The sequence below is a fragment of the Hyperolius riggenbachi genome, chromosome 10, assembly GCF_040937935.1.
Source record: "Hyperolius riggenbachi isolate aHypRig1 chromosome 10, aHypRig1.pri, whole genome shotgun sequence".
In the NCBI taxonomy this organism is placed as follows: Eukaryota; Metazoa; Chordata; class Amphibia; order Anura; family Hyperoliidae; genus Hyperolius; species Hyperolius riggenbachi.
In genome coordinates, this window is record NC_090655.1 from 254,043,295 (window position 1) to 254,070,916 (window position 27,622).

A 27,622-nucleotide genomic window follows, 5' to 3' on the forward strand; every position below is an offset into this window, starting at 1 on the left:
AACATTTAGATTATGTTTTTAGCACAATGTATGGTGACAATATTGTATTTAGAAATATAGGTGTCTTTTTTCTGTTTTTGCTTTCTCGTTGTACACTATCAATTATTACAAGGCCTTATTTTGAAAAATAATAGTAATATATCCTCATGGCATACATATTTAAAAAGCCAGGTTCCTAAGGTAATAATATATGTTGTTTCTTTCATATTCTGACACTTTGTTTTCATTTTACAAGTCTTTTATTTTGGTACAGAATATGCGAAATTTAATTTCTTTTGATTCAGTTTGTGACTAAAAAAATACAGGAGACATGCGCCTCAACCCTAAAACTCTTTACACTCTATTCTACTACTTATCACAGTGAAAATGATACCACATATGTCTCTTGTAGTGTTGCTAAAACGTTTTCAAGATTGATCATAATTCTGAAAATGACTTTTTATGTTTGATTGAGTTTGTCCCTATTTTTCATGTGATGTGGTTCACAGCTTTTAGAGACATCAAAATGTATTCAACTTGGCCAGAGGACAAAGGGAGAATGATCTAAGGTAGAACGTATTCTTGTCATATAAAGTTGGTTTTGAGAGAGTGCTTAAACATATCAATGGTTGGAGAGTGATGGATAAGTTGTGGAGGACATACCAGAGGAGAGGTGAAACACGTGTGAAATCCTGAATATGTAAATGTGAGGTGGTAATTCTAGAGTAGGGCAAAAGAAGGTCATATGCAGATCTGAGGCTGCGATTGGGTTGTTATCTGAAAACTAGTGAGGAGATGTACAGGGGAGAGAGATTGTGGAGAGCTTTGTAGGTTAGAGTTAAAAGTTTGAACTGGATCCTCTGGTTAATTGGTAGCCAATGAAGACAGAGAGGAGCAGCAGAGGAAGAGCGAGAAGAAAGGTGAATGAGACAAGCAGCTGAGTTCAGTACAGATTGGAGCGGCGCTAGTCTGTTAGTTGGGAGACCTTGTTTGTATGTTACAATAGTCCAGATGAAATATTATAAGAGCGTGTATAAAAGCGGACCTGAACTCAGAATGTCCTCTCTGCTCTAAAAGCTGCAAAACAACATGAGAACCTTTAAACAAAAACATTTCTTTGTTACAGCTGATACAAATCCTAAAATAAATCTGCACTGCTTCTACTTCCTGATTGATGGAAGCAGACATATTGTTAGCAGCCTGTGCTTTCACATGGGCTTATCTGCCTCCTCTGCCACTGCAGTCATGTGACACAGGATTATGTTTTAACAGGCGAGAGGTCATGAAAGAGGATATAGCTGGCAAGCAGTCAGGAACACGTGTGAGGAGGGAGTTAGGGTCTGGGGCTGAGAGGTACAGTTGTGTATCATCCGCATATAAGTGGTATTGAAACCCAAATGACTTGATTAAGTTGCCAAGACCATAAATGTAAATGGAAAAGAGCAATGCACTGAGTAGCATGAAGGGGTCCTTGAGGTTCAGGGTAAAAATGCTGCCTATGTGCGCTTTGCAAGAAATAAACACTAGAAAAGATAACTTATGGCTAAAATATTTCCTACACTCAACACAAATTTCTCACAATTTACACTCGAAAAATTTCTCATGATTAGGGCTTCTCACCAGTGTGACTTCTCTCATGTTTGACAAGACTTCCTTTCTGAACAAAACATTTCCCACACTCAGCACATGAATAGGGCTTCTCACCAGTGTGAGATATCTCATGTATGACAAGGTTTCCTTTCTGAACAAAACATTTCCCACACTCAGCACATGAATAGGTCTTCTCAAAAGTGTGAGATCTCTCATGTATGACAAGGTTTCCTTTCTGAACAAAACATTTCCCACACTCAGCACATGAATAGGGCTTCTGACCAGTGTGAGATCTCTCATGTTTGACAAGACTTCCTTTCTGAACAAAACATTTCCCACACTCAGCACATGAATAGGGCTTCTCACCAGTGTGAGATCTCTCATGTCTGATAAGGTTTCCTTTCTTTCCAAAACATTTCCCACACTCAGCACATGAATAGGGCTTCTCACCAGTGTGACATCTTCTCACCAGCTTCTCACCAGTGTGACATCTCTCATGTTTGACAAGGTTTCCTTTCTGTGCAAAACACTTCCCACACTCAGCACATGAATAGGGCTTCTCGCCGGTGTGCAATCTCTCATGTTTTTGAAGGTCTGATTTCTGAACAAAACATTTCCCACACTCGGCACATGAATAGGGCTTCTCACCACTGTGCAATCTCTCATGGGTGACAAGGTTTCCTATAAGTCCAAAACATTTCCCACACTCAGCACATGAATAGGGCTTCTCACCAGTGTGACATCTCTCATGTCTGACAAGGTGTCCTTTCTGCCCAAAACACTTCCCACACTCAGCACATGAATAGGGCTTCTCCCCAGTGTGAGATCTCTCATGGGTGACCAGGTTTCCTTTCAGCCCAAAACACTTCCCACATTCAGCACATGAATAGGGCTTCTCACCAGTATGTGATCTCTTATGTATGGCAAGCTCTGATTTCCGACCAAAACATTTCCCACAATCTGCGCATGAATACGGCTTCTCACCACTGTGAATTCTCTCATGTCCGACAAGGGTTCCTTTATCTCCAAAACATTTTTCACACACAGTACATGAATAGGGCTTCTCACCAGTGTGAGATCTCTCATGTCTGACAAGGTGTCCTTTCTTTCCAAAACATTTCCCACACTCAGCACATACATAGGGCTTCTCGCCAGTGTGACATCTCTCATGACTGACAAGGCTTTCTCTTTCTCCAAAACATTTCCCACACTTTGCACATGAATATGGCTTCCCACCAGTGTGACATCTCTCATGTCTGACAAGGTGTGATTTCCATACAAAACCTTTCCCATGTGTGGAACAGGAATAAGATCCTCCAGCAGGGGGAGAACTGTGCTGGTTATGAGGCCCCTCAGGGTTAGACAGGCGAGGGGAGTCTGGGGGACTATTTGGGGTAATCAGGATATCTGCAGGAGACTCTTGTCCAATGACATCATCATCCGTTGTACAGTCTGTGGATATAGAGAGACGAGTCTCTGAGAAGCTCCTGATGCCGGGACTCCGCCCTGAAAATAGAGAAACATCATCACTTACTGTTAGCGAATTCTGAGGGGAGGAACAATTGTCATTAGGGATGGTCAGTGATCTGCTGACGATTACAAAATAATGCAAGAATGATGCAGATTGGAAATGGGCCAGCATCAGTGTAACTCTACATATAATTAGCATATAATTTGCACCATCTCAGAGTTATTGGCATGTCACTAACCAATGCTAGTTATCAGCCTGACAGAGAACTGCAGAAGGTTGTGCTCATTACAGGCAGCCAATCACATGACAATAACTTTGCTTTGCATGCAAATTTTCTGTATCTTGGAATTTGGACAATGAAATGAATTTCCTGAGAAATGTGAATAGCTGCATACAATTTGCATGACATTTGCATACAAGTACAGAGTTACCTGCATCTTATTGGGGTTAATTCATTACATTATTGCGCTCACACGAGTGAATTTTAGTTATCGCGGTCGCACTATTTCACATTGCGCGACAAATGAAAGGAGTGCGCGTAACTTAGGAGCGCACACTATGCAGCAGGACTGTGCGTAGCTTGCACTCGTTAGCAATAATCTGCGCTGCTTCACCTCGCTAGTTTTCACATGCGCTTCTTGATCGTACTGTTCATGAACCAACCCCATTGTTACGTACAGCCTTTTTCCAAAATTGACTTTTTTCCTCACACACAAGACCCCATCATGAAAATGTGAATAAAAAAAAAAAAAGTTTACTTGAGGTTTTGTCAAATTTATTAAAAAAACCCCTGAGAAATCAAAAGTTCATCAGCATTCACAGCCTTTGCTCAATACTTTGTTGATGCACATTTGGCAGCAATTACAGCCTCCAGTCCCGGGGATACCCCCTACCTCTGATAGTAAAAACCTTTGGTAAAGCGAATGCACGACCTAGGGAAGCACTCCTGACGGGAAAATGTAGAAAGGAAAAGAGAGGAGAGGTTGTGAAAGCAATATTTCAATTGTATTTACCTACTTCCCAATGGCTAAACAAATGCAAACAATTATTCATAGAAATTGGGTGGATCTGAGGGAGGAGCCCGCTCTAAAAATGACACTGGCCCAAAAACCTCTGGTAACCTTTCATAGGGTCCAAACAACTGTAGATCAGCTGGTTAGAAGTGAGTGCAGGGAACTGACACATGTGGACTGGCTCATCAGATCGCGTCCGACGGGCTTCTGTAAATGTGGTAATTGCAATCATTGCAACCAGTTTGTGCAGGGTTAGCAGATTACCCTGGGTGGTGAACTAATCGCTATAAGGGATTTCATGCATTGCCGCTCACAATATGTGGGCTATGCCAACTATTGTCCATGCAATCGCTTCTACATCGGCATGACAACTCAGCAGCTCGCAATATGTGGTCTATGCCAACTATTGTCCATGCAATCGCTTCTACATCGGCATGATAACTCAGCAGCTCGCAATATGTGGCCTATGCCAACTATTGTCCATGCAATCGCTTCTACATCGGCATGACAACTCAGCAGCTCGCAATATGTGGTCTATGCCAACTATTGTCCATGCAATCGCTTCTACATCGGCATGACAACTCAGCAGCTCGCAATATGTGGCCTATGCCAACTATTGTCCATGCAGTCGCTTCTACATCGGCATGACAACTCAGCAGCTCGCAATATGTGGCCTATGCCAACTATTGTCCATGCAATCGCTTCTACATCGGCATGACAACTCAGCAGCTCGCAATATGTGGTCTATGCCAACTATTGTCCATGCAATCGCTTCTACATCGGCATGACAACTCAGCAGCTCGCAATATGTGGCCTATGCCAACTATTGTCCATGCAGTCGCTTCTACATCGGCATGACAACTCAGCAGCTCGCAATATGTGGCCTATGCCAACTATTGTCCATGCAATCGCTTCTACATCGGCATGACAACTCAGCAGCTCGCAATATGTGGTTTATGCCAACTATTGTCCATGCAGTCGCTTCTACATCGGCATGACAACTCAGCAGCTCGCAATATGTGGCCTATGCCAACTATTGTCCATGCAATCGCTTCTACATCGGCATGACAACTCAGCAGCTCGCAATATGTGGTCTATGCCAACTATTGTCCATGCAATCGCTTCTACATCGGCATGACAACTCAGCAGCTCGCAATATGTGGCCTATGCCAACTATTGTCCATGCAGTCGCTTCTACATCGGCATGACAACTCAGCAGCTCGCAATATGTGGCCTATGCCAACTATTGTCCATGCAATCGCTTCTACATCGGCATGACAACTCAGCAGCTCGCAATATGTGGTCTATGCCAACTATTGTCCATGCAATCGCTTCTACATCGGCATGACAACTCAGCAGCTCGCAATATGTGGCCTATGCCAACTATTGTCCATGCAGTCGCTTCTACATCGGCATGACAACTCAGCAGCTCGCAATATGTGGCCTATGCCAACTATTGTCCATGCAATCGCTTCTACATCGGCATGACAACTCAGCAGCTCGCAATATGTGGTTTATGCCAACTATTGTCCATGCAGTCGCTTCTACATCGGCATGACAACTCAGCAGCTCGCAATATGTGGCCTATGCCAACTATTGTCCATGCAATCGCTTCTACATCGGCATGACAACTCAGCAGCTCGCAATATGTGGCCTATGCCAACTATTGTCCATGCAATCGCTTCTACATCGGCATGACAACTCAGCAGCTCGCAATATGTGGTTTATGCCAACTATTGTCCATGCAATCGCTTCTACATCGGCATGACAACTCAGCAGCTCGCAATATGTGGCCTATGCCAACTATTGTCCATGCAATCGCTTCTACATCGGCATGACAACTCAGCAGCTCGCAATATGTGGTCTATGCCAACTATTGTCCATGCAATCGCTTCTACATCGACATGACAACTCAGCAGCTCTGTACAAGATTTCAAGAACATGTGAACGCTTTATAAACCAAAAAAGGGAGAAAACATCTGATTAAACACATAACAGAGCACCATGATGATAATATCTCCACCTTGAGGTTCACAGGACTGACATTGGTTAATTCCCCAGAAGAGGGGGTGACTGGGAGAGGTTGCAGAGATGGGAGGAGACCAGATTGATTCCTATAACTAAAGCCCGCGGACGTTTAGGTCTAAATGAGAGAAATTAACTTTTTGGTTTCCTGGAACAATATTGATTGAAAAGTTCAGATCATATTGTTATGTGTATAGGACCTCTATACGATCCTCTCCAAGATTGTCGTTTTTAGCTGGGATCTTAATTAGGGATGGTCAAGTAGATGAAAATAATTTTGAGTTGATGCAAATTTATGTAGATTTAAAGCAAATGTATGCAGCTTAAAAATGAACCAATCAAATTTTACCTCAGCAGGATTTGATTGGCTCATTTTCAATCTGCATAATTTTGCATTCACATTTGCATACATTTACATCAACTCGAAATTATTTGCATCTACTTGGCCATCCCTAATCTTAAGCTGCTTTTCATGAATTGCCTTTTGTATAGGAATACTTTACTGTGTTTGTATTCTCTTATATTGCATTGATTTGCCTGGATGTTGTTGTTTTCCAGGGTGTAACAAGGAGATCCCTTTCACTCCTGGCATTTACATCCATCCTGACAACAGGTGGGAAGCGGCTGCAGCCACTGGATGCTGGTCTTACCAAGACTGAGACCAGCAGATGCATTTGTTGTCATTTATGTATATTGACAGATTTTATGCATAGATGTCATTAAATGTCATCATCTATTAAAGGGAACCTAAACCGAGAAGGATATGGATTTTTCCTTCTAAACTAATACCAGTTGCCTGACTCTCTTGCTGACCCTGTGTGTCTAATACTTTTAGCCACAGCCCCTCAACAAGCATGCAGCAGATCAAGTGCTCTGACTAAAGTCAGACTGGATTAGCTTCATGCTTGTTTCAGGTGTGTGATTCAGCCACTACTGCAGCCAAAGAGATCAGCAGGATTGACAAGCAACTGGTATTGTTTAAAAGTAAACATCCATACCTCTCAGTTAAAGTTCCCTTAAAGGTTGGGGGAGGATGATGTTTGATTGACTGCTGAGCATTAAGTGAAAGCTAGACTGGTTGATAGGCCAAATGATGTACCCTTGGTGGGCGTCACCAATTTGTTATGCTGGCATGGTCTGTTTTTTCCATTTGTACCTGTTTTTATTATCCTTTATCATATTGTCATTGTCAGGGGAAGTGACAGTGCTTATTGTATAGATATGACGAGCACCAGCCGCCAGCAGATTCGCTGCATGGAAATGCGCACGGCACCTGACGTCACCATAGCAACCATGCACTTCACTCCCTCCTCCCTGATATGCTAGCTGGCCACGTGGGACTGGGTGAACTCCGGCGCTGATTGGGTCTGAGCTCGGCCTCGTGATTGGTGGCAGGGATGGAGGGGCGAACCCAGTAGGGGCGGATCTCCTCCTACAGCAGCACAAATGGATCTCAATGGCCAGGAAAGTGCTATTAGGGGGTGAGTGGCTCTAGGCATCTTTGTATAAATTGGGGGGTCTCTCCTTGTGTACCCTAACCTTGGACCTCTGACAAAACCTGGGAACCTGCAAAATGCCTGTCAGGCCGCTTGTACACTCCTGTATTGCTAGGTGATGTACTGAGTGGAATAAACATTTGAGTTGAGCATTTCACCACTAGTGCCCAGCCTCTTTGCATCTCTGAGACTGTTTGCTACAGCCTCAAGTCTTTATGAATATGATGCCCCAGGCTTGGCACACCTGTCCTTGGCCAGTTTCACCCATTCCTCTTTGCAGCACCTCTCAAGCTCCATCAGGTTGGATGGGAAGCATTTTAAGATCTCTCCAGAGACGTTCAATCAGATTCAGGCCTGGGCTCTGGCTAAACCACTCAAGAACATTCCCAGTGTTGTCCTGAAGCCACTCCTCTGATATCTTGGCTGTGTGCTTAGGATTGTTGTCCTGCTAAAACAAGAACCATTGCCCCAGTCTAAGTTCAAGAGTGTTCTGGATCAGATTTTCATGCAGGATGTCTCTGTACATTGCTGCAGTCATCTTTCCCTTTATCCTGAGTAGTCTAACAGTTCATGTCGCTGAAAAACATCCCCACAGTATGATGCTGCAACCACCATGCTTCACTGTAGGGATGGTATTGGCCTGATGATGAGTAGTGGCTGGTTTCCTCTAAACGTGCCACCTGGCATTCACACCAAAGAGTTCAATCTTTGTCTCATCAGACCAGAGAATTTTGTGTCTCCTGGTCTAAGAGTCCTCCAGGTGCCTTTTAACAAACTCCAGGCAGTCACTTGACAGGCAGCCTATTGGGCCAATCAAAGTGTGGGGATCTCGTCCTAAAATGCTACAGGACCTGAAGGGACTCAGGGCGGGATTAAAGGAGCGGGTGTTATTTAAAAGCAATGGGCGCTAGTTACCAGCGCACACTACATAGCACTACTGCTCATAGCATGCGCTATTACATTTTAACTCACGCTGCTCCATTGGGGTGCGGTGTTGCTTTAGCAACGCAGCTTAAAGAATCAAGCCTCATGACACTGCAATTCTCCTTCCCTGGCCAAAAATTGTAAACACAATTGCAGTCGGCAAACACTTAGTGACTGCAATTTTTTTTCTGGTGATTTTGCTGAAACAAAAATCACAATTGCTAAGCATTTAACGATGGAGATTTTTCCAGGATTTTTAGAGAGAAACAGCCCTAAGTGGAGAATGATCACTGCTACTGTCTGTAACAGTGATTATTTACAAATAAGCATTCATTGGCTCAGGGAACACATGTTCCCTTGCACCAATAAATGCTACTGTTACGAGCATGCGCACACGGATGCACTCATGCAGCCTGACTATAAAATGGCTGCAAGGTTCATTTCTTTTATTTGGGGGTAAAAATGCTAAATTGGCTGTCCTGTCCCACCTGACTTGAGGGTGAAGGGTCAAAACAAGGCTACGTGTTATTGTATGGGGAAACGCAAACTTCACATAAAGTGTGTAGTAAATACACACAGCAAGTGTTTGCCGTGAACTATCCACCGATGTGGTGGACACTTCACTGCAGGCCATCACTACTCAGGACATGCCTAGCACAGCAAATTGTGGTTGGGAGTGAGAGATTACACGAATACTATTAAAGCGGTATGTGCGCTCCTCTTTTTCCAACACACAATATGACCAATACAATAGCTAACGCACTATACAAATGGTTCACCACACTATGGGCTGGTATCACCACCCTATGTTAGATTTGTAAGGAAGTAGTGTCGCGCTCAACATTTAACAGTGCTCTTTATATATAAGTTCATAAGTTCATAAGTCTCATCGCCATCCACTGCATTACTGTGATTCAATAATCATCCAATGTCTAAAATCCATGTGCTGTTCTTCCTGTCATTAAAATAATATATTGCGCTCACCAGAACTTGTGGCTGATTAGTTATAGTCAGCAATAAACGTGAAACACTGCTCCAATTCCTCCTGGTCTTCCAGGCTCCAGCAGTTCAAATACTCGGAAGTAAGCAGAAAAAGACAAACATAGCGTAATCCTATTACAGTTTAAATCACCGTGATTGCACTCCCCACTGTGCCAAAAAACACCTCCAACACACTGTGCTGTGATTTTTCCGTGTGTGAGAAAAGGCTATATGATCTGCTCACCAGATGCTTTGGCTGATCTCAGAGAACCAGCAAACACGCTTTCCAGAGTTGTTCAATGGGCGTATCAAGCTTCTTATCCTTTAAAGACTCAGAGCAAAACTTGCCATAGCGTAATAACGTTTAATCAAATACAAAATATATACAAGGTGCACTCACATTTCATTCGGTTAAAAATGCGCATATAATAAATCCTTGGACGTCCTAATAGCCGCTGCTGATGCTCTCCGCGTCTCTCGCACCACGACCGAGGCCCCGCCCTACCGGTTTCGTCATCAATGACTCATCAGGGGCATACCTCCGGTCCGGCGTAGAGACGCTTTTATTATGTAACATATGTTAATTCCCCTTCTGAACGCGGCGGCCATTTTCAGCAGCAGAGACTGACAGATACAGCACAACCTGTCATATCTCTGTCATACTGGGACTCAGTGTTGCATCTTATAGCGACATCTAATGGACAAACTTAATACTTTTTCACAATTATCATACTTCCTGCTCACTATCTAGTTTACCTGTATATATATATATATATACAATAAAATATACAATAAAAATATAAAGTAATAAAAATAAAAAATAAAATATATATTAAAACTACATAGCTAAACATCAGTGCAATAAATAGCCATAAGATTGCAAGAACATGCATACACACTAATGATTGTACAGTGACCCTATCCAGAGATCATGCATCACAATCGCTGTATGCAACCTTATTTACAAAAATGTGTCAACCCATACCACCAGTTATATAATTGAGTACCTATCTTAGTACCAAAAAAAATTGTTGTAAAAAACCAGAAAGGAAAAATCTTCTGCTCTTATGTTTCTATCCATAATTGTAATAGCTATATAATAACCTAACCCCGCCCCCTAAACCATAAATTAATCCCCTTGACTTTAATTTAAAGTGCAGTCGAGAAATCTCCAAAATGGAAACGAAATGGATCTATTCTATGCAAACCATGCATCCCAGAGGGTTGAACGTGGAGCTGGACCTGAATTGCTTCATTGCAGATGATTGATTACATTAGGGCTAGCCATAATAATGGGCATAAGATTATACCCCTATATCTAACACTAGGTTTGATATTTCACACTAGGATGGAGTTATATTTTACACGTTAGGGTATTTCAGGGCAAATAATGTCGTTGTATGTAATGGACCTGTTCCCTAGGACACAGGACCCATATATGAATATACAAAGGGAGTCCCATATTGGACACAGGCACTAGTTAAAGCACACTGCACTTTAAATTAAAGTCAAGGGGATTAATTTATGGTTTAGGGGGCGGGGTTAGGTTATTATATAGCTATTACAATTATGGATAGAAACATAAGAGCAGAAGATTTTTCCTTTCTGGTTTTTTACAACAATTTTTTTTGGTACTAAGATAGGTACTCAATTATATAACTGGTGGTATGGGTTGACACATTTTTGTAAATAAGGTTGCATACAGCGATTGTGATGCATGATCTCTGGATAGGGTCACTGTACAATCATTAGTGTGTATGCATGTTCTTGCAATCTTATGGCTATTTATTGCACTGATGTTTAGCTATGTAGTTTTAATATATATTTTATTTTTTATTTTTATTACTTTATATTTTTATTGTATATTTTATTGTATATATATATATATACAGGTAAACTAGATAGTGAGCAGGAAGTATGATAATTGTGAAAAAGTATTAAGTTTGTCCATTAGATGTCGCTATAAGATGCAACACTGAGTCCCAGTATGACAGAGATATGACAGGTTGTGCTGTATCTGTCAGTCTCTGCTGCTGAAAATGGCTGCCGCGTTCAGAAGGGGAATTAACATATGTTACATAATAAAAGCGTCTCTACGCCGGACCGGAGGTATGCCCCTGATGAGTCATTGATGACGAAACCGGTAGGGCGGGGCCTCGGTCGTGGTGCGAGAGACGCGGAGAGCATCAGCAGCGGCTATTAGGACGTCCGAGGATTTATTATATGCGCATTTTTAACCGAATGAAATGTGAGTGCACCTTGTATATATTTTGTATTTGATTAAACGTTATTACGCTATGGCAAGTTTTGCTCTGAGTCTTTAAAGGATAAGAAGCTTGATACGCCCATTGAACAACTCTGGAAAGCGTGTTTGCTGGTTCTCTGAGATCAGCCAAAGCATCTGGTGAGCAGATCATATAGCCTTTTCTCACACACGGAAAAATCACAGCACAGTGTGTTGGAGGTGTTTTTTGGCACAGTGGGGAGTGCAATCACGGTGATTTAAACTGTAATAGGATTACGCTATGTTTGTCTTTTTCTGCTTACTTCCGAGTATTTGAACTGCTGGAGCCTGGAAGACCAGGAGGAATTGGAGCAGTGTTTCACGTTTATTGCTGACAGTGAGAGATTACACCCTAATGAAAGAAGCACAGAGACAACGGGAGCCCAAATAGTGCAGTACATCACAGATGGTAGATGAGTGACTGTAATCTAGAAAAATGATACTCACAAAGGTGGGTTGCAGAAGGGACACCGACCGTAATAGGCAGGTGGAGATGCACAATCCCCGACTCCACTCGGGTGCCCAGGGAACCTGGAGATGGTCGCTCTCTTGAAAAAGACCATACACTCTGATGGCCTGCGTGGTAAGAACAGCCACTAGGGTCAGGTGTAGGGAACCACCCCTCACTAGGAGGAGTGAGGCACAGAATAAAGGTGAAGAGGCGCCCAAAGGAGTATAAAATATGTTAAAAACCAATAAAGAAAAAAACTGAGGTGGCTTACCTCAAAAATGACAAATTCACTAAAGTCAAACGCCACCAACTTTTGAATACCATGCAATCCGAGTTGCTGGCAGATGCTTGGAGGGAACTGTACTCTTAACACAAGGAGCTATACTTATTACTCCCCATCCCATAATAGCTACTCAAAAATTGACCATGTACTGAACTCGACAAACTTAATTAAAGCCCTACTTTTCCTTAGACATATCCATGTAACATGGTCAGACCATGACATGCTCTTACTGGGCATAGACCTTCACACCACTTTCAAACCGCAACGACTCGGGAGACTCGATGAATCTCTACTGCTTGACCCCTCTATTAACCAAGAAATTCACACTGAAATCCTTAATTTTTTTTGATACTAACACCTCTGATGAAATCACACCAGTAACTTGCTGGCTGGCCCATAAGGCTGTCATACGCGGCCATCTTATTAAAGCTGCATGCATATGTAAACGTCGGTTCTCTGAACAACTTATTAACCTAGAATACAAAATGCACAGGCTTATCCTCTTAAACCAACAGTCCCCCTCCAGGTATCTTGCCAAGCAAATTTTGGACTTTCAACTCCAGCTGGACTTAATTCTGTCCCGGAGCGTGGAAAAGGCACTCTTATGGACGAAAGCTAGATATTATAAATATAATAAGAAGCCAGACACTTGGCTTGCAAGAAAATTACGTCAACAGGAAAGAACGAATATAATACACAAGCTGCAATTAGGCCCAGATCACATTACAAGAAATCCATCAAAAATGTACCAGGTCTTCCAAAATTTCTACTCCAAACTATATAATAACCTGACAGAGATATGTTAATAGAAACTACTAAATATCCAAGACAACATTCCCTACCTAAATTATCACTGGCCTGCTATCAAGTCTCTTAATGATCCCTTTGATACAGGGGAAGTCCTAGAAACCATCAAAAACCTCAAGAGGGGCAAAGCCCCAGGACCAGATGGCTACACCTCTTTATACTACAAAAAATACAAAGACATTCTAGCAGTCCCACTTACTAAAGCTTTAAATCACCAAGCTCAGTCTCAACGTAAGCCCCCACCAGAGTTTCTGGAGGCTAAAATATCTCTAATCCCTAAACCTGGAAAGGACCCACTTAATGTTAACAATTACCACCCTATCTCCCTGTTAAATCAGGACTATAAAATCCTCACTGCTATCATGGCTGCCCGTCTCAATAAACTTTTACCTTCCCTAATACATAAGGACCAGGTGGGGTTTTATCCCAAACAGACAAGCCTCTTGACAACATTATAAGGACTTTACTGCTTATACAGCATGCAAACAAAAACAAAAAAACACAGATTATTCTCAGTCGTGTTATTGAGAAAGCTTTTGATAGCCTCACCTGGCCCTTCTTATTTGTAGTAACCAGAATGGTCGGCCTTTCCGGGGTTTTCCGCAATCTTATTGAGCAAATTTACTCTAATCCTTCCTCTTCCCTGAAGCTTCCCAGTGAGACCCCTGGTATTATTCCTATACATAGAGGAACTAGGCAAGGATGCCCCTTGTCACCGGCTTTATTTGCTCTGGCAATGGAGTCCCTGGCTTCACATATCAGACGTGACCCAGGCATTGACGGATACAATGTAGGCTCATCCTACTTGGAGCTTCGTCTATTCGCGGATGATATCCTTATGACTATCCAGAACCCTCACTCCTCAATTCCTAATCTACTTCAAGCTCTTAAAAATGTGAAGAAATCTCAGGATTACAGATAAAGGTGGATAAAACTGAGATGATAGCTTGCAATCTACCAAACACTGAGGCACAACAAATTGCTAACTCCTATGGTTTTCAATTTAAACCACGTTGTCTCCGGTATCTTGGTGTTAATATTTGTACCTCGAACCTAGATTTGTATAAATGGAACTATGCCAGGGTGATGCCTGTATTCATGCAGGATCTAGATACATGGCACTCATACTCGCTGTCTTGGACGGGCCGTATTGCCGCAGTTAAAATGACACTGCTACCAAAGCTAACATATGACTTTAGAGTACTCCCCATCCCACTATCCATGACAGATATCCAGTTACTACAAAAGAAAATCTTCTCCTTCATCTGGGCATTTAAGAAACCTCGTATTTCTAAAAAATACATGCATTTGCACACATCATCAGGTGGCTTATTTGTTCCCCACTTGGGTAAATACTTCATTGCCTCCTAAATAGCTCAGCTCCCACTAAACTATGCTGGAGACCAAGCTCCTGTCTGGGTCTACAGTGAAAATAGAATTCTTCATCCTTATTCCTGGAAAGGAGTACTATGGGCTTCTAAAGACGGACAGGCTAAAACACCTACTCTTTCGCCTATTACGTTCCATACTCTTACAGTTTGGAATAAAATCTGTTTCATAATTTACAATCTATTAACTCCCCACTCCAACCTCTTTGTCAGAATCCAGATTTCCCAAGCAGACTAGATCCATTAGCATTAAGGTGGTGGACCTCTAAAGGCCTGTCAACTGTTTCTGACCTACTTATTAATGGGAAAATGCCTACCAGAAAGCAGCTGGTCTCCGAACATCATATCCCTCTTTCTGAACTATATTGTGCAACCCAGGTCATTCGTTACCTAAACACATTACCCAGGGACTCCTCTGACAACCCTGCAACACACTTTGAGGTCTTCTGCTCTCACAAACCCTTCCAAAAGGGACTTATTTCCCTCCTTTACTCCATACAAAACCAACCTCTCACCGCACACAGTGGCCGGACGCCATAAACCATGCTGGGGCGCAAGCTTCCGAGCGCCGGCCACGCTCTGATGTCAGTGGAGCGCATGGCGCTCCCTCCCTATTGGCTAAGTGGCAGACACACCCTCAGTACGTGCTCCGCTGCTGTAAACACTAGCAGCATGCGTACCAGCATGTCAGCTGATCTGCTGACACACTGCAAAGTGATCGGATACTTTGGAGCCTGTTTATGTTCATTGGTTAGTCCTAGTATAAATTGTAGGTGAGCGCCCTCAGTCTTCGCCCGTGATAGCCTATGCGGGGCTTGTAGCTGAGACTGCGCTCACATTGCTGTGCAGAGTCTGTGTCTCTATCAGTTCTTGCAGATTGGATTCCTGTGTACCGACCCGGCCTGTTCCTGACTGCACTTGGAGGATCATCTGTTATCGACCTGGCTTGTCTCTGACCATTCTCCGGTCTGTCTACCTGCTGCCAACCTCGGAGTTGCTTAAAGGACTATTGCTTGAACGCTGACCGCCCTGATCCCGGCCTGTCTGACCACGTCTCTGTATTGTGACTTCACCTTCAACGCTGATCTCCTCTGCTTTAATGCCTCAGGTGACTATACCAAGTATACCTCATTACGTCTTACTGCATCTGTGTGTTTTGCTATTTGCCAGGTTGTATGCGACATCTACCTGCGAGGGTTTTGTAGCTTGTGGCTAGGTAGGATTTTTACGCAGGTGTTAGGGCTGGGTTATATGTCAGTCGCATGGACATACAGTCTGACCTATAGCAGATTACCAGGCAAGCCTGACAGGTCTCTCCTAGGATCCTTCATAGAACTTATACACCAGCTCAACTTCACCAGATAGATACTAACCATTCAGGGGACTGTTTTAGGGGCTGTCTGGCTGAAGGCACTCTACTGCATGTATTTTGGTCCTGCCCAAAAGTCTTCAGACTATGGTCTAGAATTAACACACTTCTCACTAGAATTTTTAATAAAGCTATTGCAAAAGACCCTAAAACCCAACTTTTAAGATATAAACCATCTGGGGTTAAACACTCAGAACACCGGCTAACTCAACACATGGCTAATTCAACCAAAGTTCATATTGCTTCCTCATGGAGAACGAGATATATGTCCTTCTCAACTGTTCTTAAGAATATTGACACCACTATGATTTCAGAATGCATAAATGCTAGAATTTCTGATCACTTGGAGGCTTTTGAGAAAACCTGGGACCCTTGGGTTTCATTTAGGGGCCCTGAAGCCTTCTCTCATGCCCAATGATATCATATGATCCAATCACTCTCTCTTCACCAGGGATATGTTTATCTGTAGCCTAATTACCTACAAACCCTTGTATACTCTGTTAAATAGTTCTGATTACACGCTCAGTCCCTTTTGCTTTTTTGAGCCCGAACACCTGAACTCATCATTGAAAGAACACCGTTGCCATGCTGTACTGCACTTATTTCCACCACTTTATCCTTCTATTGCTGTATGACTAACTGTACTGTTTATTCACCCTTTCTGGGCTAAACTGCTGATTTTGTTTTATCAAAACTGTTGCATTCTTTATGCTTTCTAAAAAGTTGTTAAACTTTTACTTTCTTGTTGATAAAGAGGTTTTGAAATCTAAAAACGACAAATTCATAAGGACTTGAATTTTTATTTCTATAAAGCACAGGCAACGCATTTCATGGGAACTGTCCCAATTCCTCAGGCCAAATAAAAAACCTTTAAAAGCTGATAGCTGCTTCGGGGCATCGTTTTTTTTCTTCTTTATTGGTTTTTAACATATTTTATAATCCTTTGGGCACCTCTTCGCCTTTATCCTTATGCCTAGCACAGGATCCACTGACATGTCCATTTGGCGGCTGCAGGCTTAGTGAGAACCGAACCTTACCGATTCCTCCTTCCCAGTGGCCGGTAGGCAGAGCATAAATGCTGGATTATAGAAACACTCCTGGCCAGGAACAAGCATTTTTCAGCTGACTCCATGATCCGCCATAGCCACAGAAAGAGATAAAAAAAACACCTGGCACTGCTGATGTTAAATCTGTTGCTTTTAAATGTGAAGGCAAAGCCTGACATACCGCAGAGATTAGAGGAGTCAGGCAATGGGGGCAGGGCCCTAAAGCAAACCTGAAACACAGAGGTGATGGGAAGAGTCAGGCTATGGGGGCAGGGCACTAAAGCAAGCCTGACATACCGAGGTGATGTGAGGAGTCAGGCAGTAGGTGCAGGGCACTAAAGCAAGCTTGACATACCGAGGTGATGAGAGGAGTCAGGCAGTGGGTGCAGGGCACTAAAGCAAACCTGATATACCGAGGTGATGGGAAGAGTCAGGCTATGGGGGCAGGGCACTAAAGCAAGCCTGACATACCGAGGTGATGTGAGGAGTCAGGCACTGAGTGCAGGGCACTAAAGCAAACCTGAAACACAGAGGTGATGGGAGGAGTCAGGCAGTGGGTGCAGGGCACTAAAGCAAGCCTGACATAATGAGGTGATGGAAGGAGTCAGGCAGTGGGTGCAGGGCACTAAAGCAAGCCTGACATACTGAGGTGATGAGAGGAGTCAGGCAGTGGGTGCAGGGTACTAAAGCAAGCCTGACATACTGAGGTGATGGGAGGAGTCAGGCAGTGGGTGCAGGGCACTAAAGCAAGCCTGATATACCGAGGTGATGAGAGGAGTCAGGCAGTGGGTGCAGGGCACTAAAGCAAGCCTGACATACTGAGGTGATGAGAGGAGTCAAGCAGTGGGTGCAGGGCACTAAAGCAAGCCTGACATACTGAGGTTATGAGAGGAGTCAGGCAGTGGGTGCAGGGCACTAAAGCAAGCCTGACATACCGAGGTGATGAGAGGAGTCAGGCAGTGGGTGCAGGGTACTAAAGCAGGCCTGACATACTGAGGTGATGGGAGGAGTCAGGCAGTGGGTGCAGGGCACTAAAGCAAGCCTGACATACTGAGGTGATGAGAGGAGTCAAGCAGTGGGTGCAGGGCACTAAAGCAAGCCTGACATACTGAGGTTATGAGAGGAGTCAGGCAGTGGGTGCAGGGCACTAAAGCAAGCCTGACATATTGAGGTGATGAGAGGAGTCAGGCAGTGGGTGCAGGGTACTAAAGCAAGCCTGACATACCGAGGTGATGAGAGGAGTCAGGCAGTGGGTGCAGGGTACTAAAGCAGGCCTGACATACTGAGGTGATGGGAGGTGTCAGGCAGTGGGTGCAGGGCACTAAAGCAAGCCTGACATATTGAGGTGATGGGAGGAGTCAGGCAGTGGGTGCAGGGTAGTAAAGAAAGCCTGTCAGCCGTTTCACATTGGTGGCAGCTTCTTCCGAGACTGTATTACTTTATAGCCATACTTGTGGGTGTTTAAACCCAGGGCTGCATACTCACATATGGATGAGGTCAGACACACATAAAGAGCTGAGACGCAGCCAATTTCACACAGAAAATGTCCTTGATCATACAAACCCAATAGAAATGCTCACTCCCTGACAGCACTCTGCCACTTATATATAGTCTGCAGACTGCCCCTCAGCCAATAAGAAGTGCAAATACATTACACCTAGTCTGCAGTACTTAATTAAGCAGAGGCTGAGCAATTCAGCCAATCGTTGGAAAGGGCTTCAGTTGCATATAACAAAGGCTATATGGCCAGCAGGGGGCACCAGCGTGCAGGAAACTCCCTCTCATCCGCCCCCCTCCTAACTAAACTGCATAAGGAGCTGCAAATGAAGTTTAAAATATGCAAACACTAGTGCACATGACAGGCAGGGGCCCCGAGTACTGCCACTGCTCGGGACCCCAAAACCAGCATGTAACACAATAAGGGAGCGCAGGCAAGCCCTGAAGCTCCCACCACCAGGAACTTGCCCCTACTACTCCTTCAACTTACCACACACACAAAAGAAATGCTCACTCCCTGACAGCACTCTGACACTTATATATAGTATATGGTCCCGAGCAGTGGCAGTGCTCAGGGCCCCTGCCTGTCATGTGCACTAGTGTTTGCATATTTTAAACTTGATCATACAAAGGGGGTAGACCGATGACATAAGGGGATCAGCGCTGGAACTAAATTAGCAGAGATGTAACACTTTATTAGTTCAATCAGCAAAAGGCCCTGCTGAGGAAAAGAGGAAAAGAGGACAGCCTAATGTGAGAGAATAAACAGACCTTTCTTTTTCTCAGGGTGTCTGCACTGTTATTGTTAGTAAGTTGTCACCAAATACTATCATGGCTGATAGTTTTAGATGGCAAAAGTCTAACATGAGCAGATAGCATATCCCCTAATATGGCCAGTCTGTGAGCAGTGACATAACAGCAATACAGATACACATTATTCTATATTTACTGTAGATTACTCACCTGTTCTGCCCTCTGTAACAGTGACCTCCTCTTTACTTGTCCTTATCATGTCACCCTCCTCCATAGACTGCTGATCACTCCTCACACATGTCTCTTCTTCCCCCTCTTTACTTGTCCTCCTCATGTCACCCTTCTCCATAGACCGCTGATCACTCCTCATATATGTCTCTTCTTCTTCCTCTTTTATTGTCCTCATCGTGTCACCCTCCTCCATAGACTGCTGATCACTCCTCACATACATCTCTTCTTCTTCCTCTTTACTTGTCCTCATCATGTCACTCTCCTCCATAGACTGCTGATCACTCCTCACATACATCTCTTCTTCTTCCTCTTTTATTGTCCTCATCGTGTCACCCTCCTCCATAGACTGCTGATCACTCCTCACATACATCTCTTCTTCTTCCTCTTTAACCACAGCATTTCCATGTAGTTCTCCACCCTAAGTGCACAAAGTGAGAGATAATGTAAAATGTGAATACAGATAACAACATATACAGAAGGAAATAATGTGTCACAGTTTGGAGTCTCTGGAGACCCTCAGCCCCACCTACCTGATAATGGTGAGGGACGGAGGGATCTTCTTGTGGACAATCCTGGGAATAAAGAGAACCTGTACATCTCTCTGGTGAGTTTCTGTTACTGGATCCATCTGTAGGAAACACGCACTGACTGAATATATTGTCTCCATGTGTTTATAGAATGATGGGGGGATTTAGGTCTGCACTCTTTTTTACAAGACATGAAAGTCTCCTCTTACCTGATGATGTGAGGGGCAGCTGATTCTCCATCATGGTGTCCTTGTAGAGGTCCTTGTGCCCTTCCATATACTGCCAATCCTCCATGGAGGAACAGACAGCGACATCCTGACACCTTTTAGGAACCTGACACATACAATGACAGAGTCAAAATCCACATACACCCCTTGCTGTTACTGGATAATATCCCATAATTCACAGCACTGCTCACCTCTCCTGTTAGCAGCTCCATCATTTTTCTGATGACTTCTAGAATCTTCCACTTGATGTGTCTCTCAGATATCAGGGAGTGAGGTGGGGGCACCATGATGGTCACATGATCTCCAGACTTCACTGGAGGAAAACTCTGTATAGAAAGACCAACAACAATGTCACATGATCTCCCAAACTCCTCCTCACCTCTCCAGTCAGGTGTGTGCAGGGCCGGGACAAGGTTCCCCAGCACTAGGGGCGGAGAGTCCAAAGTGCCCCCCCCCCAGCTGTGCCCCCACAGTGTAGGTAGCAGATGTAGCAGCGGTATTGTGAAGGATTGAGGAATAGCTGCCGCATGCTCTGACGGCATGGCGGCTAGTTCCGCGTCCGGCCCGGCGGTTTACGCGCGGCGACATGTGTCTGATGTTGTACAGCCTTCTTGTGCACATAGGCTGAGGAATACACGTGCGCGCGCGGAGAGACAGAAGCTTTATGGGAAGCGGAGAGGGATCAGCTGACTCCCTTGGTCAGCTGATTCCAGGATGTATGTGGATTGGCTGGGGGGGACTGGCCTGCGCTGATCAGCGCTGCACTATATAACCACTCGTCCCTCGGTCTCACGTTGTCTGCCGTTGCAAATGCTATGTGTTGGCACACAGACCTCAGTCAGATCCCACAGTGTGTTGTACCAGGAGGACCTGGGAGATCACACTGAGCTAGATTATTCTCGCATTGCTATTTTATGCTATAGACTAGTTCCAGGGTGTTGTGACTACGGACCTCACTCCCAAGCCTAGGATACTGTGTCATTTCTATGTTATGCTGTAGACTAGTTCCAGGGTGTTGTGACTACGGACCTCACTCCCAAGCCTAGGATACTGTGTCATTTCTATGTTATGCTGTAGACTAGTTCCAGGGTGTTGTGACTACGGACCTCACTCCCAAGCCTAGGATACTGTGTCATTTCTATGTTATGCTGTAGACTAGTTCCAGGGTGTTGTGACTACGGACCTCACACCCAAGCCTAGGATACTGTGTCATTGTTATGTTATGCTATAGACTAGTTCCAGGGTGTTGTGACTACGGACCTCACACCCAAGCCTAGGATACTGCAGTGTTCTCCCCAGAATTTTTTTCCAGCCGGGTGGCATGAAATAGTAGCCGGGTGGCATGAAATAGTAGCCGGGTGGGGCGAGAGGAAAATGCAGGGCAACTGTGCTTACAGCATAGGAGGAGGTGAGGAGGGGAGCCGATGACAGCCGGGTGGTCACCAAATCTAGCCGGGTGGAGCACCCGGCTAAAAGAGCCTGGGGAGAACACTGTACTGTGTCATTTCTATGTTATGCTATAGACTAGTTCCGGGGTGTTGTGACTACGGACCTCACACCCAAGCCTAGGATACTGTGTCAATGCTATGTTATGCTATAGACTAGTTCCAGGGTGTTGTGACTACGGACCTCACACCCAAGCCTAAGATACTGTGTCATTTCTATGTTATGCTGTAGACTAGTTCCAGGGTGTTGTGACTACGGACCTCACACCCAAGCCTAGGATACTGTGTCAATGCTATGTTATGCTATAGACTAGTTCCAGGCTGTTGTGACTACGGACCTCACACCCAAGCCTAGGATACTGTGTCATTTCTATGTTATGCTGTAGACTAGTTCCGGGGTGTTGTGACTACGGACCTCACACCCAAGCCTAGGATACTGTGTCAATGCTATGTTATGCTGTAGACTAGTTCCGGGGTGTTGTGACTACGGACCTCACACCCAAGCCTAGGATACTGTGTCATTTCTATGTTATGCTGTAGACTAGTTCCGGGGTGCTGTGACTACAGACCTCACACCCAAGACTAGCATTGTGTACTTGTATTACTTTAGCTCGGTTCCAGGGTGTAGAGAGCAAGGATCTCACATCCGGTTAGGGCAAGACTGTTCTTCTTAGCAGCAGGGCATCCTGCAACCAAGCCTAGGTCCCTCTCCTAGGGAGCCTTGAGACTATAGGGATTCACCCACAGCCTGGGGTGAATTCTCACCTTCTTCTGACCTCCAGCTCCTCTGGTGGTTCTCACTCAAAGTGGTACTGTTACATCAAACACTCATATCTCAGGTGTCCAGAGGTTAGACATACCTGGATTATTGGTGATTCTGCAGATCATCCATAATCTGGTGTATATCTGTATTACTGGTGATTCTGCAGATAACCAATAATCAGATTCTCTCTGCATGTTGACACCAATCGTTACAGGTATTAAAGGAAACCCCATTTATAAAAATAAGTAAAATGAATAAACACACACATATACACAGGATACACCATTCACAACCTCCCTTAGTGGAGGGGGGTACATTTTATATATTTTTATAAGTGAGGTGCTTAGTTCCCTTTACGTAGGTTGCCCCTCCTCCTCGGTACAGGTGGCCATACATGCCCCAGTATTAAGCATCCCCTCCACATTTTAGATAAGCAGATCAGCCCTCAGTATAAACAACCACATGCACAATGGACAAGCACCATGCACTATAGCCATTCAGCTGCTACAGTAAAATCCCTTTATAGTAAATGCCTAGGGACCAGGAAAACGCATTTGCTGGGACCTGAGGACAGAGTTTACTATATCCAGAGGTTTATAATATAAGAGTTTACTAGAACAAGATTCTACTGTATTAATTATACCCAGAATGTCCAGAAAGGCATAAAATTACATGTCAAACCTAAAACACCTAAGCCTCAAAAAATAAGCTTGAAGCTAAGCCTCAGAAAAAGCTAAGCATGTGCAGAAGACCCAGACTGGACCTGACTGAGCAGTTACCGGGGCTGATTGCTGCTGAACGGCAGAGCGCAGGAGGACGGTGAGGGGCTCACACGTGCTTATGGGGCTGGAGGAAGGCCCAGGTAAGTATTGAATCCTTATAGGTTTTGATCTCTGGTACAATTTAAAGAGACTCTGTAACGCAATTTTCAGCCTCATTTCTCCCATCCTACAAGTTTCTATACTTATTCTAATGTGCTCTGGCTTACTGCAGCCTTTTCTAGTTGCACTGTCTCTCTAACAGATCTAATCTTTTCTTTGTCAAGTTTTGCAGACCCAGGGAGGAATGCACTGCCTCTGCTGTGTAGGGACAAATTATGCACGCCCCCTCCAGGCTCACTCCTGTGTGCTTTGTTTATTTCTCACTCACAGGCAGCTTCCCTGCTCTCAGTCTCAGTGTGTCTGTGAGGCTGAGGGAGGAGGGAGCTGCCGGTCACATGCTGACAAACTGTGACCCAGACGCAAGTGCAGAGCCCAGACTCCTGGCTCAGAAGAAACAGCTGTGTTTATAAAGGCGTCCGAGGATTCTTGTCATGCTTCAGTGGCACAGAGCTGCAGAGGCAGAAGGTAAAACTTTTTCTAAACTTGAAAATAACATCTGAAGGATGCATTCACTGTGTAATAATAAAAACTTGTCATGCAAACATAAGGCAGTATACATCCAGTTACTTTTCAGTATACTTCCTGTTTCGGCGGACATCTTTACGGTTTACAAAACAGTTTATAAAACTGTTGCGGGACATCTCCTAGCCCCCTCTGTGACATTTTCGCCGCTCCCGCCGCAATATTGCCAATATAGCAGCGGGAGCGGCGAAAATGTCACAGAGGGGGCTAGGAGATGTCCCGGAACAGCCTGATATGTTTATTTATATAACATTTCTTCAATACCGATTATCTTTAAAGGACAACTATCAAAGTTTATGTTTTTTTTGGAAGCATAGGTCTCACCGGCAGGTGCTTTTGAGGTAATCCGTGCAGGCCAGGGTTGTGGGCGGGGGGCAGCGTAGGTAGACCCCTTTCTCCTCTCCTGGTAGGATTCCTGTCTCTCACTGGTGTCACTACAGCACTTTTTGTTACAGCTTTCCTTCCTTGGTTGGCAGTATACACTTCCTCACTTCCTGTTGCTTCTGTTATGTTGGGCAGCTGTGTGGTCAGTTTTCTCTCCCTCTATAGTGGGGTATGCTGTTCCTTACACTTATTTATTTATCTACTTGATCTACTCACCATTACTAATATATCATGGTACGCTCCAGCACTTTGCTGCAGCATTGATTGCATCCATATGCAATAGTTACTCCGCTGAGCAGTGTGACATTGTGCAGTTATTTAAGATACTGATTATATACCACTGCATTATGGTTCTGCTTGTTTAACTGTTTTTAATAATAATGGTGTAATAAATGATTGTATCTGTAGATTAATCTTGGTTTGGTGCAGTGATTTGAGGCTTAGCTTTTTTAGGTTGGACAGCGCCCAGTATTAGGCAGCCACGCACCCGAAGTTAAAGATCCAAAGAAGTCCGCCTTCCCCTGAGTATTAGGCAGGCCCCTTCCCAAGTCAGATAGCCAGAGAAGCCCCCAGTATTAGTCAGCCCCCTCCACAAGTCAGATAGCCAAATGCCTCCCCAGTATTGGGTAACCCCCAACCCCTAGTTAGAAAGCCAGATCGGCCCCCAGTATATGAAAGCCCCCTTCCCCAATTAAGCTAGCCAGATGTGCTTCCAGTGTTAGACAGCCCCTCTTGCCAAGTTAGATAGCCCCCTTCTTAGTATAGATAACCAGATGAAGTCTCAGTATTAGGCAGTCCCCCCTTCCCATGTTAGATAGCCAGATTACCCCCCCCCCCCCCATTATTAGGTAGCCCCCACCTCAATTTAGATAACTAGCTGAGCCCTCAGGTATTAGTAGCCCCCACTCCCTGGTTTAGTTATTCAGATGTGCCCCCAGTATTAAGTAGCCCCCTCCCCATATTACATAGCCAGATCAGTCCCCAGTATTAGGTAACAACTTTCCCCCCAAGTTAGATAGACAAATCAGCCTCAAATATCAGGTAGCCTCCTCCCCAAGCTATCCAGATGACCCCCAGAATTAGGTAAGCCCCTCCTCATGTTAGATAGCCAGATCAGCACCCAGTACTAGGCAGTCTCTTAAACTGAGCAGCCCCCACATGCAGAGTTGTGAGCAGGGCCTGTAGTGCTGCCTACTCACCTCACCGCTCCAGGAACTCAGCTGTGTCAGGCTCGCAGCATCTCCTCATCTCCCTCTAGTGATGAAAATAATGAGAGACACCACTAGAGGGAGACAGAGAGAAGATGCTGCAAGCCTGTGATATGACTGAGTTCCCGGTGTGATGAGGAGCAGCAATACAAGCTTCACTCATGACTCTGTATCGGCCAGGCAAGGGGGATATTCGAAGGGAGGGGGCGTGGGTGCGTCATCAGGAGCTACTGCCTTCCCCACCTCGGCCCGGAACTTGCTGTGTGTTTTATTAATAGAGATAAGAGACATCCAGAATCCTCCTCACCTCTCCAGTCAGCAGATAGATGGTCTCCAGGGTGAGGTTGAATATCCTCTCAGTCATGTGACTCTGGTCCTCATCCATCCTCATCCTCAGTGATGTGGTCAGGTGATCTGTACAGGATGCTGCTGCCTTTTGATAGATAATAAGGAAAGGATAATCTAGGCTGTACAGTTATCAGTGGTGAAACTATCACTACAGGATCCCCCTCCCCCCATCACTCCCCATTGCTGTCACTTGTGGGTGGTAGGGTCATGCACAGTCTCACAGGAGAGCATGAAAAGTTGGTTTATAGCTACCTGTGCACTATACTCCCAACGTGCTGCAGTCCGATCCTCCCTCTGCCTCCTCTCCAGCTGGCCTTCTCTCCTCACATCCACACTGTGACAGCTAGCTATATAACAATGCAAATCCCACCTCTTATTACTCAGTTTACACAGCGTGGAGGTGGGGGAAGAAAGAAATACTAGAGGTGTACATGGCTATACTGGGAGAGAAATTGCATTATTGGGGAGGGAGGCATTACATATTGGAGGATAATGGCGATGCTGGGGGGAGGGGGGGGGGGCATGGCTATACTGGGAAAGAATAGGCATTACTGTGGTTGGGGGCACTATATACTGGAGGATTATCCGTAACAGTCTGTATGCATGTTGGATTATTATGGCTCTGTACAAATTAACAAGCTGACACATCATTGCATTCCAGCGGTTCTGGAGGTGTGTTTAGCTTCTAAGGGTACAATGGTTAATTTACATATATTCAGCAGTGATGCTCTGGGAGACATCTCAAGCTCACTCCAACCTGAATTATCACAAATTCTTTCTGTTTTAGGAAAGTTTGTTTTTCTGGAGGATTATGGCGATGCTGGGGGACACAGGGAGGACATGGCTATACTGAGAGAGAAATGGCATTACTTGGGTTGGGGACATTATATACTGGGGGATAATGGAAATGCTGAGGGACACAGGGGAACGGGCAGCACTAGTCTAATTTAGGGGACCCGGCAGGAAACCTCAAAGGGAACAGTTCTCTAATCCCAGCATCCTCTACAGCAGGAAGCATTGTGATTGGCTGATTACTGCGGATGCTGTTTACTACAATCTGTCTGATATCTAGCAGTTTGAGAAGATGCCGTCCACCCAATCACATTAGCAGAATTTCCATATGAGGTTTCCTGCTGTGTCCCCTAAAGTAGACCATCACCAAGATGCCAACCATAATCTATGGCACGTGTAGGGGGACCACACGTTACAGCAGCTATATGAATGTCTCTTGTATGACAATTACTGCAAGGGGGGTGATCAGGATAGTGACAGGTGTACTATGACCTCCTCTGTAACAAAGTATGTCCACCTCGACCTCTGCTCTGCTCAGTATACAGTAGAATATGGATATAGTAAACTCAGTCCTCAGGTCCCAGCAAATGCATCTCTACAATGTACAATATAGGACCAATTCTGATATAGTAAATTTCAAATATAATAAACTACTTTTCCTGGTCCCTTGGATTTTACTATAAAAGGATTCTACTGAATAACAAGAATCACACAATTACCTCTGCCAGCTTTGTGTTCTCCACCTCGTGTAACTTCTCTTCCTGCCTGTTTAACATCACTTCCTGTCTTTGGTTCAATTTTTTTCCTGGCTGTGCGTTCCACTTAGGAGAGGTGAGATCGCCATCTTGTGGTAAATAGGCTAACTGCAGCATCTATTTATGAAATCACCCGCAGGCAGAATCTAAAGATACACCTACACGTAAAGCAATCCTACAGT

General features: G+C 44.5%; 1 protein-coding gene and 1 pseudogene across 1 annotated transcript; one reads left to right on the top strand and one right to left on the bottom strand.

Annotated features, from left to right (window-relative positions):
* Positions 1–27,622, top strand: part of LOC137535283 (zinc finger protein 585A-like) — a 389,395-nt pseudogene that overhangs the window by 253,375 nt on the left and 108,398 nt on the right.
* On the bottom strand, positions 254–27,461 carry LOC137535834 (zinc finger protein 678-like). The gene is made up of 8 exons (XM_068257722.1): positions 27,405–27,461; positions 25,853–25,978; positions 20,534–20,668; positions 20,325–20,448; positions 20,119–20,216; positions 19,881–20,006; positions 19,568–19,697; positions 254–3,075 (listed from the first exon to the last, which is right to left on the bottom strand). The coding sequence occupies exons 1-8, from the start codon at positions 27,459–27,461 to the stop codon at positions 1,586–1,588; spliced, it is 2,286 nt and encodes a 761-aa protein (XP_068113823.1). The 3' UTR covers positions 254–1,585.

Excerpts from the sequence above, each read along its gene's own strand:
- LOC137535834 (XM_068257722.1), bottom strand. The coding sequence starts at position 27,461 with ATGTTAAACAGGCAGGAAGAGAAGTTACACGAGGTGGAGAACACAAAG. Across the intron at positions 20,217-20,324 it reads GCTGCCCCTCACATCATCAG|ATGGATCCAGTAACAGAAAC; the intron begins GTAAGAGGAGAC and ends TGTTTCCTACAG. Across the intron at positions 19,698-19,880 it reads AAGAGGAAGAAGAAGAGATG|GGTGACATGAGGAGGACAAG; the intron begins TATGTGAGGAGT and ends TCTATGGAGAAG.